Genomic DNA, 12,767 nt, shown 5'->3' on the forward strand with positions numbered 1-12,767 from the left:
TCGACTGACAAACTGTGTTTTTGTAAAGCTGCAGAGCTACAGTCTCTGTTCATATGTCTACGAACAAGGCAGAGATAGACCAATTGAGTATGGTCAAACGAGAGAAGAAAAATGACCCTCTGCCTCCCTCGTGGGCCTGCTGGCTATTTGACAGGACTGTATATCATACTCTTGGATGAGTTGTAATTGCAAGTGACTGTTCTCTGTTTCTCAGAAGTGGTGTGGTTGTGGTTGTGGGGGGGGATGGGGTCAGTGGTGTTTTTGTAAAAATAAAAAGGAGAAGTGTTGTGCTTGCTCTGGATTCTTTAGGAAATTGCTGTCGCACACACAGGGGCTGGAGCCGGGGCCTGGCGACGGAGACAGAGTCTGGCTCCCAGAACCATTACTACGCCTGCTGGAGCCACAGAGGCCAAGCTGTGTGTGAGAGTGAGTATTTTGATAGTACTGCAAGCTTCTGGGGGCCCAAGCCAGACATGAGCTGGATATGTAAGTGAGGGTGAGGGTGTAGATGCTTGTGTTAGTATTGACTTTGGCATTAAGAAAATTTTATGCCAAAGTTGCTTCTTTTGTCAGAACTACTGTATTTTGATTACACAGGTAGGATTAACATTGAACACGGGCGTGTATGCACTGTAAATGCATGTAGGTATTTTACACATCACCAAGAAGGTCCTTGCTGAGAAGGTACAGCTATAAATCTTAGCAATGTGAACAGAAAGCCTGAGTCGCCACTCTTAAAAAAAAACACAGACTAAACACAGATGACCCCAATGCTGACCTTGCGCACACACACACACACTTTTCAAAATGGCACATATAAGCCCATCAGCATTGTTCCAATGGGAATAAGGGTGCCAAAGAGGTATAGGGCTGCAACTAATGCTTATTCTCAGTGTTGATTAATCATTTGTTCAACCAAACAATATAAAAATACACACACATCCTAGTGCACAATTGAATAAATGTGAAATGGATGCTAAAGATACTAAATAACTGGCCACTAGAATGCAATAATCTTAGATCATTTTAAATACAAAACACAAGTACAAAATAACAATTTGTTAAGCCTGTAACACTCTAACAAATACTTGCCAAAGCTATAACTTGTAAAATTAAAGCTTTATAATATATTTTGTTAAAAATGTTTGGTTGCACCACCTGACATTTTTTGGGCTGTGAAGTTTAAAGTGAAAAAATGCGTTTAAACACTTTGAAATGTTATTTAACAAATGAAACTTGTTTATTTATACACACTGCTAATTTCAAAGATATGAATTACATCCATTTGGAAAATACTTTTTAAAAATACATTTTTAGAAGCTTTATATAACATTGACCCATATACAGAACTCTATCTAGTAGCTCTTATACGATCTGTCAGAAGCATTTTCATTGTTTGGGAAGGACTGAGCAGAGTCTCTGTCTCCCTCTGCTGGAACAGAGATGTCGGGAAGCCAGGCAGCAGTTTGACCACACCGGTAACCCACATCCCAGTGACTTCAATTTACCCTCAAAACCCCACAAGAACTGTTAGATCGACCTTTGACCCGATACCACACACTGGGGCAACCTCATTTATCACCTGGATGTGGAGTGTTGTGATAGGGGGGTGGAGAGAGGAAGAGGGGGCTTTGGCGGTGTAAGCACTCTTGAAGGGAAAGGAGGCTTTTATGTACATATGTACAAAAGCTACAGACAGGGAGACGCTGTCTGGATTGATTCTGATTGGCCTGGGGGGGTTGCAGGGAGGTCAGGGAGTCAGGGCTGATGAATGTTTTGTGATACTCAGGAGAGGTCTCTATGAGGGGGGAGCGCAGTGTGGTGTGGTTTAGATTAGAGACAAATTAATCCCCTTAAAACTTTTGTGACTGAGGCTGCTCGTGAAACAAGCAGAGAAAATGTTGGGCAAGGTGTAGAGAGAGTCAATCCAACAGGTCTGTTTTTTAAGTTAAGGGCACCAACAATTTTTTATTTTATCCAATTGTTTACCTTTTTCTCCCAGTTTTGAAGGCATATCTCTCTATGCACTGCATCCATGTCACTGCCAACCTTGCAAAAGATTTTGGCAGTCGCGGATATTTAAGTGAACCCCCTCAGCACAAGGGTAGGTAGTTCAAAGTGCAACAGAGTTGAATTTTCAGCACAGAGCCATACCTTTTCCTCATACCAATTATGGAACAGAAAAATCTAAAGAAAACACTTACAATTTGTCTTCTAATTACTTCTGAGTGACACTAACTATCTAAGCTACCCATTTATTCCCTTGTGAATTGTTTTAGAAAATGCATTATTTTGATGGGGAACTTCATCTCATGCCTCGTGCATTTCAACAAACATGCCACTGTTTGAAGTGTTCAAGGCTGTAGAATACCGCACCATATGCAAGGTTTGTAGTTATTGGTAATTTACCAATTAGAGTTGGGGTGCACAATTTAACTATTGACTCAATATCGTTGTCGCAATATCACATTGCGCAATACCACATCGAAAATGTCACAAAGTTTGCAATATTCTACCACATGAAGTGTGTGGATACTTCAACAGCGTGTGAGTGAAGAGAGAGAGAAATGAACAAAAAGATAAGCTAAGAGAGTCAGACGATCGAAATAAAAGAGAGTACGGAAAAGTAAGAGGATAATTGGTTCAGGGAGACAACAAAACAATGGAGATTGAAGGGGAAACGTATCAGAAACGGGGCCCAATAACTTGTGTTTTTACATATGTTTACAAATATTGAAATCAATATCATTATTGCAATATTCATGATCAATACCGCAAAATCACATTTTGTCAATATCATGCAACCCTACTTTAGAGATTGTTTTACACACAACAGGACAACAAAATGCTAACATGTATACAACACATATTTCAAAACAACCACAGCAAATTACACATGGCAAAAACACTATACTGAAGAGTGGAAATTGCTAGAAAGAAGGAGAAAGCCAGCAGACCGAGTGAAAGAGATTGGTCCTTCTACAAAAGTGATAGGTAAAGCAATAACTAATAGGCCCTTTTCACAGATTGTGACATGTAACAGTATGGAAAGCACAGGTGTAAGAATAAAATGAATTAATTGTGCATGCTGGCTCACGGTCATGGCTTCCTGAGACAGGTAAAACAGTTAACACAGCAAACCAGAATGCAATAGTTTATACAGAGACAGTACAGCTTTGTCACCATTGATTGTGGTAATAAAGAGCTACAAAAAAGTCAGCCAAACTTATACTGTGATTCATATATCATATCATATCATATACTTATTTCCCTTACTAGTTTATCTGTTGATTAGCTAGTTGTACTATTCATTGAGTCAAATAAAATTGTGAAAAACACCCATCACATTTTCCTAGAGCCCAAAGATAAGTAAGATAAGATTTGACCAAACAAAACGTACAAAACTGTAAGATATTCAATTTGCAATGATAAAAAAAGCAGAGAAAAGCAGAAAATCGTCACATCTGTAAGCTGGAAACAGTGAATGTTTGACATATTATATAACTTAAACAAATTACAGACTGAAACAATTAATCAATTAGTTGTTTTAACTGTACACATGGCCTTTTAACTGCACTGTGACTGATTAAAAATACAACTAATCTTACCTTACTTAGATTGTAGTACTGAATGTGTAAGGATTTCAGCTGAAGCTACTCTAACTCACTTTCAGGTAGCTAGCATTAGCTCATCTAGCATCCCAACCCCCCCTATAGGGATGAAACGGGATTAAAATATCACGATTATAGTGACCAAAATTATCATGGTTATCAGTATTATCACGGTATTGTAAAAATGTGCCAAAAAATATTAAAATGTACTGATACACATACTGAAACCATTTCAACAAGTTTTATATTGAAAACTACAAATACAATTGCCATTTTGTTTGCATAAAAAATAAAATAACAGCAAATACCTTTTGTAAACATATAAAAATCATCCAAGTGTGCATTATCAAGATTTTATATTTTATATTATATAGGTAATACAATAACCCCGTGGACAATTACATGAAAAAAAATAAGTCTTTAGAAGACAGTGATAGTAACTGCAATGAGCCCAACAACTGAGGTAAATACAGAGGAGTCTGTAGCGTTTCTAGATGATGCTAACTGCGTAACGTGTTATCATATGCAGAAACCCTGAGTTTATACGCGTCAGAGAGACAAACCAAAGCTAAAAGTTAACTCACCTTTCATTCACTGTAAGGGTATTTTCTTCAATCAAGTTTCCCTCAGCGCTCTCATAAAAACTAAAATACTACTGGACTTCAGAGTGACTGAAAAATCTCCGCAGCGTTTTCTTCCGCAGCGTGTTGTCATTGACACCAACACACCCACGTTGCATTCTGCGCATGCGCGCTTGCTGCTGGGAGACGCTGGACAGTGTTTGCCGTGAGATTATAACAGCGCGGTTAACCGTACCCGGTTATTATGGTAATTAAAATGTGTACGGTAATAATAACCGTCGGGAATTCTACCATGGTTTACAGTTAAACCGGTAATTGTTTCATCCCTACCCCGCTAGCAAACTAGCCAGCTGTGTTACTAACGTTAGTGGTAAGCTAGTTAGTGGTTAGCTAGCTCACTGAAGAAATCAATCTTAGCAATCCAACGAAGGTTAAAATCAAGGGCAACTGGACTTGGTTGAAGATACTGGAAGACGTTTCGTCCCTCATCCAAAGGACTTCTTCAGTTCTGACTGACTGGCAGGGAAACTAAGCTATTTAACCTCAGTGGGGTCGTTGGACCTTCGTTGGATAACTATGACCTGGATGACTGAGAATCTTCATAGACAATCTTAGCAAGCTTATCAGCTTGGTCAACTGACCATAAATGCTTTGGGAGTTTTTGGTGACAACATTTAACATACTCTTTTGGTGAAAATGAATCTGTTTGTTTTTACTTTCCCTTGTACCCAAGCCTGAGGGAGGGGTTACCCGGGGTATAAAAGGTTGTCTGTCTAATCAGAATCAGCTTTATAAGCTAATTTATAAAAGAATATGTACAGTATGGCTGTTATTTAAGTCACAGTTTGTGCAGGGATGTGCAAATTATTTACATGGGATTTACAGCGTCAGTGGGGGTCCCAGGCCTTGTTGACGAGGCCAGCTGCAAACAGAACGAAACTGTTTCTGTGGCCTGAGGTTCTGGTCGTGATGGAGCGTAGCTTCCTGCCAGACGGGAGTGTCTGAAACAGTTCGTGTCCAGGGTGAGCGGGATCAGCTGCAATCTTTCCTGCTCGTCTCAGAGTCCTGGAGGCGTACAGGTCCTGAAAGGATGGTAGACTGCCCTTGTCCTTGGCAGTGGCAGCAGCGTACCAGATGGGTGATGGAGGAGATGAGGATGGACTCAATGATGGCAGTCCATTGTGTTCAGCTCCCACTTGAGGTCCTGGGAGACGATGGTCCCCAGGAAGGGGAAGGATCCCAAAATGTCGACCGTGGAGTCGCACAGGGTATTGAGGGAGGGTGGGGCTGCGGTCTTTCTGTCGTCCACTACCATCTCCACTGTCTTAAGAGCATTGAGCTCCAGGTTGTTCTGACTGCATCAGGTCACCAGATAGTCAGGGGTGGTGTCATCAGCAAACTTTAGGAGCTTGACGGTCTGGTGACTGAAGGTGCAGCTGTTGGTGTACAGGCAAGAGCAGAGGGGGAGGAACGCAGCCATGAGGGAAACTGGCGCTGATGGTCCAAGAATCAGAGACATTTTTTCACAGCTGTGGTGTTCTGCCTCCTGAACAGCCTGTTCACATCAACATTTCATGGGCATTTATTTTCCACACAATAAAGATTCCACACTTTTGATATTTTATATTGTACACTATTTGCTACTATTCATACATCCATACACACATACACGGACAACATTTTCCCTTGGCATGAATAAAGTTCTATTTTACATTTAAAACATGTAACAAGAATTTCTGCTTGATATGGTTTACCTACAAAACAAAGTAAAATGTTGAACATTCGTTGAAAGCACACCTACTGCTTCTCTCTGATTAAAAAAAAATCCAGTATGTGTGAATATGCAAATAGCTTTAACTTTAATTGAACTGCTATTGTGCAAATGTCTACTGCTTCACTAAAAAGTCGATTTTTCAGCAATGACATGTGCAAGTAGCAGTGCAAATCCTGCTCATATATACACATGCTAAAATCAGATTTAAAGCAACAATATGTAGTAATTGTATCAAATTCAAATCAGCTTTATTGTTGTATGTTTAACAACAATATTGCCAAAGAAGCTACAAATAAATTACATAAGAACAATTAATTTCATTAAATAAGTAAATGAAACAGTAAAAGTTGTGTTTGTGTGTGTTAATGAAAACTAAAATAATAAAAATTTATAAAATAAAAATTATGTAAAAATGAATATAAAAAATAATTGAAACAGTAACATGTCTGTGTATTAATAGACAAAAAAAAATAAAAACTTTAATTTGTAAAAAAAACATTTTCAAAAATCAGTATCAAATGTGACTTTTGGGTTAGACACTCCAGAGTGTTATCTTTCAAAGAAGCCTGAAACCATGCATATACTCCAAATCGTTCAAGAACTACATTCAATTTACTTTGGATATGCCTTAAATAGGCCTTTTGTATGACTTTTACAGGAATGGTAAGACTAATGTAAACATAACAAATGAACATGTCCAGCTGTCCTTCTTCAGGACAGCAGTGAAGTGATTGGCACTCAATAATTATAAAAAATATATAAATATATATATATATATATATATATATATATATATATATTTATATCTCAATAATTTTTCTTTAAGGTGAGCACAGAAGACTTCCTTTTCAGCAGATGAATGTGAAAACAACATTGTTGTGGATCCTTGTGCACATGCACATGAAGTAACTATAGCAAGGCAACTTTTTGAGTGAAGGAGGACTTTAATTTTGAAAGCCTGAATTACCTGAAGTACTGTACTTAAGTACAATATTAAGGTACTTGAGTCTATCCATTTCATGCTACTTCATACTTTGGAAGCCAATTTTGTAGCCTACTCTTTTACTCCACTATATTTCTTTGTCAATGTTAGTTAATTACTTTGCAGATTCAGATAATTAGTACAAAATATAAATCAATATTAATAAATTATGATATAATGTTATAGATTAAGAGAGTAATTAAAATGAGCTCCACCTTACCAACTCCAACATTAGTGATGCTTACACATGAATGCATGACTAATTATAATCCAGTGACATATTATTCTGAAATGATGAGTACTTTCAGTATTTTTTGAGGCTATACTTATGTAGGCTATTTTTACATAAGTAAGATTTTGACAGCAGGACTTATACTTAAAACAGCATATTTCTAAACTGTGGTACTGCTGCTTTTACTAAAGTAAAAGATCTTAATATATACGATTATAAGCACTTCATTTTGCCTTTATATAAGAGTAAGACCCTGAAACAATCATGTTATGTGATATTACTGTGAAACTAGGATATTATGAATATCTGTCTCCAAGAGCTGGGAAACGAGACTGAATTTTTAGTGTTTACTCCACTGATGATGAATGGGAGGCTTACTTTTGTGTGTGTGTGTGTGTGTGTGTGTGTGGAGTCATTAACTGTTTATATACACAAGGGAGCTTGGGATGAATGACCCTTCAATACCCTGAGGGGAAATTTCAGTTGCATGAAGTACATACAGAATATAAAGCAAATATTAGGACAGCATAAGGATCCAAAAACAACACACGCTGACAGAAACCAGACATAGTAAAGAAAAAACACTATACCCACTTAGCTGTACTTTCTACAGTGGCTGTCAAACAGTAAATGCAACTTGATGAAATGCTCTGTAATAATTTAAGAACATTTACCATGTTTTTAGTTCATTTGCATAATACTAAACTCAAAAACAGGTTTAGCTACACAACAAGGAATGATTGGATGTTTTAAAATGCAGTAAGCTGATGGCCTTCTCTTGAAAATAATGAATGAAAATAAGTTTACAGTTGAAGGTTCACATGATATGTGATGTAGTCAAATTGATTGACATTTCATTGCAAACAAGTCTGGTTTTACTATTGGTACATAGTCATGCAACTGACGGTGCACATGAATATACATATTTTTCAGTTTAAGAAGAGAAAATATTTTCTTTTAAATGGTTATTGAGCTGGTAAGAATTTTCACATTAATCCACACAGTGACTGTTTAGGTGATATCAAAGATTTCTACTGTAAAATGTGAAATTGTTTAGGACACAAACACTGTTGTTTTAAGGGAATTACTCAAATAAAGCTGATAGGCATTTTGGCAGCTCCATTTGGGAGTGAATATTGATTTTTTTTTTTTTTTTTTTTTACTAAAATCTCATTATGTAACCTCAGTAAACTGCACATAGTAGACACATTATGCAAATACAACAGATGATAAAACACACATTGGTGGATCCAGTTTCTACTTCTAAGATTCAATGAATACATTGTGGACACAAATGAACCAAATATTGTAATTAAGTGAATCTGCAGAAGTTAGTGGCAATGTTACAGCCCGTTTTACCTTTTATGTTGAATTTTTTTTGTCAAAATTGTTCTCTAAAACTGCATTAATGCTATAAATATCCAATGTAACTATGTGGACTAGGACTGGATTTGAAGTATTCTCACAGTCTGTGAAAGATGACAATTAAAACTCCAGGTGTGAGGAAAGAATAACCGTTTGCTGAGCCAATGATCCACTCAGTTGCTCCTTTTGATTGAGGGGCCACAATCACAATGTGCTGGGCTTCTGCCTAATCTTCCTTATCTTCTTTTAGATTAATGCTTAAGCAGCAATGTTGTGGTTCTGACAGCTCTGAATTGCTAATGTGTATTATCATATAACTTTAATGACTCTACTAATTATGATGATTAGGCTATTTCATTTAAAATTGTATTTTTTTAAATGATGGTGACACTGAAAAAAAAACTGAATTAAAAATAATTATTATTCATAAAAAGAAGTTACAGTACTGGTCAAAACCTTTACTCCAAACATGAGATGTAAGATGTAGGAATCACCAGCTGAGGGCGCTACACGACCACAGTTTTACATTAGGAGCATGTTGATTTTTTGCCCAGGCATGAACCTGAAAACAATGCTGGCAACTCTTTAAGGCAGGAACACAAATCTGGCAGCACTCAACGAAAACAAAAGTGGCTAATCATTGAACTTCCTCACAGTTTAGGAGATCAGTAGGTGTTAAAAAGCTCAATCCGTAGACTAGTTCACTTGACCAAAAAGGAATAAGAGACTACTTTATGGATTAGGCTACCTGAGAGCCTCTCAGAGATATGGTGGTAAAAAGTTAACATGATTAACCAGAAAATCCCTTTAATCTTTTTGTTTGTTTCTGTCATCAGACATGCAGTTGGGTTTTATAAAGACTAATCGTTTTTTAGGCTATTCAACGAAATTATTGTTTAATCTATAGGCCTAGGATTTTATCAACAGGGGTTAAGATAACCAAACCTCAAGTGACAAGCATTACAGTTTATTACTGCCTGACTCTGGTATTTTGTGTGATATACTTAGAGTATAGCCATTTATAATCTGCCTCATGCGCTGATTGGCGAGTTTACTGTTGTATTTTGTAATTCTTATCTATCTATAGGCTAATATCCCAACAGGAAGTTATAGGATTTTCATTTGAGAACAAAGGTGACATGTCCGGATTTGAAATCAAGGATCCGGGGAAGTGAAAGCACGGAGGGGGGTCATTTATCAAGGGCCCCCATACGGCTTGTAGCCATCGTGGGCCCTCCACCAAAATGTAGACCGACGTCACCGCTTCCGCCGCCGCCGCCCCCCCCCCCCCCCCCCCCCCCCCCCCCCCCCCCCCCCATGCCCCCTCCCCCTCCCTCCCCCTCCCTCCCCCGGCGTCGTTGGAGCAGCTCGGCTGCCTGCAATCCAACATGGAGTAGAGAGAGATGGGGCTCTAGCGGGGCCACCCCTCGGTAACAACAGCGACGACGCGCTTTTTACGCACAATTGGAACCGGAGTCGTCGGTGAAAACATGCGCCTTAGGACTTAAAAACGGAGAGTGTGCCTTGTGTGTGTGTGTGTGTGTGCGCGCGTGCGTTTGTGTGTTTGGGGAGGGAGGGGGGCGAAGAGAAGAGCTGGATTCGGCTACCAAACTATCTGTATAGGCTACGTTACCTACTGAAGGCGATGGGGTATTAAAGTTAGGCTACAGGGGCATTCGCGATCCAAAAGAAACTGGGTGGCTCCGGGGGAGAAAGAGGGGGAAAGTGAGGAAAAGAAGACAGAGGCAAGACCTGTCGAAGGCAAGCCGGAGAGCCGACACTCGCACAAAGGCGCAGGGGGATTTATGCGGAATTGGAGACAAAATCGGAGGAGACGCGGTGAAAGAATGACGAGCGAAAAGTATGCAACCGCCGTGGTACATTACCTGAGGTGAAACGAGAAAATGATAGAAGAAACACACCCAAACGAGTAAGTACTGTGGCGATTTCTCTGTGTCTTTTTTGGCTTCTCCCAGTGCCTACAAGTTGGAGATGAATCGGGCAACTTGGTGGAATTTGCAGCCTAAAACACCCCACAAAACTGCTTTTCATGTAGCCTGTGTTATGCATTTTGTCTTATTGGTGCTTGATGCTTGTGTAAAGCAATGCATTGACAGTGCTGTGGAAGAGAATTTTTAGGGCCCCCACTTTGGTGTAGACTAGTCTTCACAAGGCAAGAGAGAAAGAAGAGGAGTAGGAGGAGGAGGAGGGGAATAAGCGTGGGTGGATCGGAAACATTTTCTGAAAGGATCTGAAGCGAGAAAGCAGGCCCTGTTGCAGCGTAACTTAAAAACTCTACACGCGCCGAAGAAGTTACACCTTTTTATATAAATACACAAAACAGCAGCGAGCTCGCTCACCTCTTGTTTGTGCATTAAGTTAAAAAAAGAAAAACCCGACGGCGTTTACAGAAGCGATTTGGCCACATCTGTATGTTTGCTTCCAACCGAAGGGGGAAGTCTCACAGGATATGAGATATCCGATATGCCTCATCCGCCATCTCTTTCTCAATCGCCCTCATTTGCATAGCCTACCGCGCTCCATTCATAAAAAATACCGATTGTAAACGACGACTTCCCTGAAAAAAATGCGCGTCTGTTTCTCTTCGAGTCGAGCCTCGCAAGCTTGTATCTGTCTGTTTCTGTCAGACAGACCCGTGGGTCGTCCTGGTGCGTCTTGCAAAACGTAGCTAATATAGAGCACAATGTGTAGGCCCACGGACCTGTTTATACGGCACCCATACCTTAGGCCTATATGGAAGCGCTTGGAGCTTTAAAATTATCTTTTTACCAAGAGCCTGTAGCTTAATCTGAATTGGATTTAATGCTGGGCAGGTGGCAGGCGCCTGTGTAGTCCTGTCCTTATGTGGGTGCTATTGTTAAAACAAACACGAATAGATCACCAGGGAGATTATTAAATTGTTTTTTAATGTAGGCTATGCGGTCTCTTTTAAGGCTCAAATGAAAATGTGCAGACATATGAGCAGACGAGCCAGAAGCGTTTAAATGATTGGCTCCCAGGTAGCCTTTTTTTACAACTCCATTAGCGTATATCGACAACGTGTCTGTCTCTGTCAGACTGCACGGGGCTTTGCTCGGTAGGAATGCCTGTCTTGCACAGATCACTGTCGGCGCGGGTGGAAGGGCGAAGGGCACCGTGAAGGGATGTTTGCGCTGCTGTGGCGTGACGCCGGCTCATTCATAAAAGCCCTCTAACCTTCAGCGCGTCCCCCCATTCATGACTACTGGCCGTGCTCGGCTCAAGGGGCCAGCTTACAGAGGCTGTGTCTGTCGGTCCCCGGTCCCACGGGCAGACAGGGCCAAGATAAAAGTGCTGAAACCTAGCCACTTGTTTGTGCCTCATGTTTTAGCAGAGGCACAAACTGGGGCCAACTGCAATTCACTCTTGGTGTCTTGGAGTGAAAAGTATTTAAACGTCCTCCATGTTCCTCCCTGACAGTACATATATATTATTGCCTTTCTTTGTCATATATTTCCTAATAAACAGTCGCGTTAACCATGAAATCCTAATGAATGAAGCATTTCTATGTTGATGACGTGTAGGTCTAGTAGGGATACTTTTCTCATGGCGTGACGTGCAAATTGGGTCACGCCCACGACGTAACGACGTGCTCAAAGGACGCCGGTTTATTGATTTTCAGCAGCTTTTTGTCCTCTGATAAGACTGACAGGGTTCAATGATACTACTGTAATACTGTTTTATGACTGTCACGTAAAGATTTCCATTTTCTTGAAGTCTATGCAACTCAAGTTCATTCCTAGCAAATAACAGGCAGAGGTTTTGTTAGCATATTGTGACTTTTCTATAATTTTAATGGTGAAATAGTTGTGGTGTATGGGAAGATTTTTTTTTTTTTTTTTTTTACCAAATTCTTGGAAAATATTTTATTTCCTGACGATTTTTAAAATAATTTTATTAAGATTATTCAACCTTTACTATTTACTTAAATTGAAATTGTTTAACTTGGAAATGCAAGTTCACCTTGTTCCTTGACAACGCTAGTCAACTCGACGAAGATTGCCTTTGTTTCAACTTACAAATTAAAGGGCATAAAGTTGATTTAACTACACTGTTCTAGTTGTCTCAACATTGTTTTCTAGTTGATTTAACTTGTTTCACCTTCATAGTTTAACAATACTTAAGCTTCCCATAACTCTAACAACATACATTTCTGCGTTGTTCTAACTCAAAAGTTAAAACA

The 12,767-nt window shown here is 39.4% G+C and overlaps 1 protein-coding gene across 2 annotated transcripts in view; it reads left to right on the forward strand.

The window, feature by feature from the left end:
• The first annotated feature begins 343 nt into the window (after nt 1–343).
• The window catches only part of LOC123983778 (sprouty-related, EVH1 domain-containing protein 2-like), a 35,522-nt gene continuing 23,098 nt past the window's right edge, over nt 344–12,767 (forward strand). The window contains exon 1 of one of the 2 annotated variants that reach the window (XM_046070122.1): nt 344–426. Coding sequence is in view for 1 of the 2 variants with exons in the window: in XM_046070121.1 (XP_045926077.1) it covers nt 10,450–10,475 (26 nt within the window). In the remaining variant the exon portion in view is untranslated. Of the gene's footprint in view, nt 427–9,910; nt 10,476–12,767 lie in introns of those variants that run through there. The other variant, XM_046070121.1, reaches the window with a different exon arrangement.

The sequence above is a fragment of the Micropterus dolomieu genome, linkage group LG15 (assembly GCF_021292245.1).
Source record: "Micropterus dolomieu isolate WLL.071019.BEF.003 ecotype Adirondacks linkage group LG15, ASM2129224v1, whole genome shotgun sequence".
Lineage (NCBI taxonomy): Eukaryota > Metazoa > Chordata > Actinopteri > Centrarchiformes > Centrarchidae > Micropterus > Micropterus dolomieu.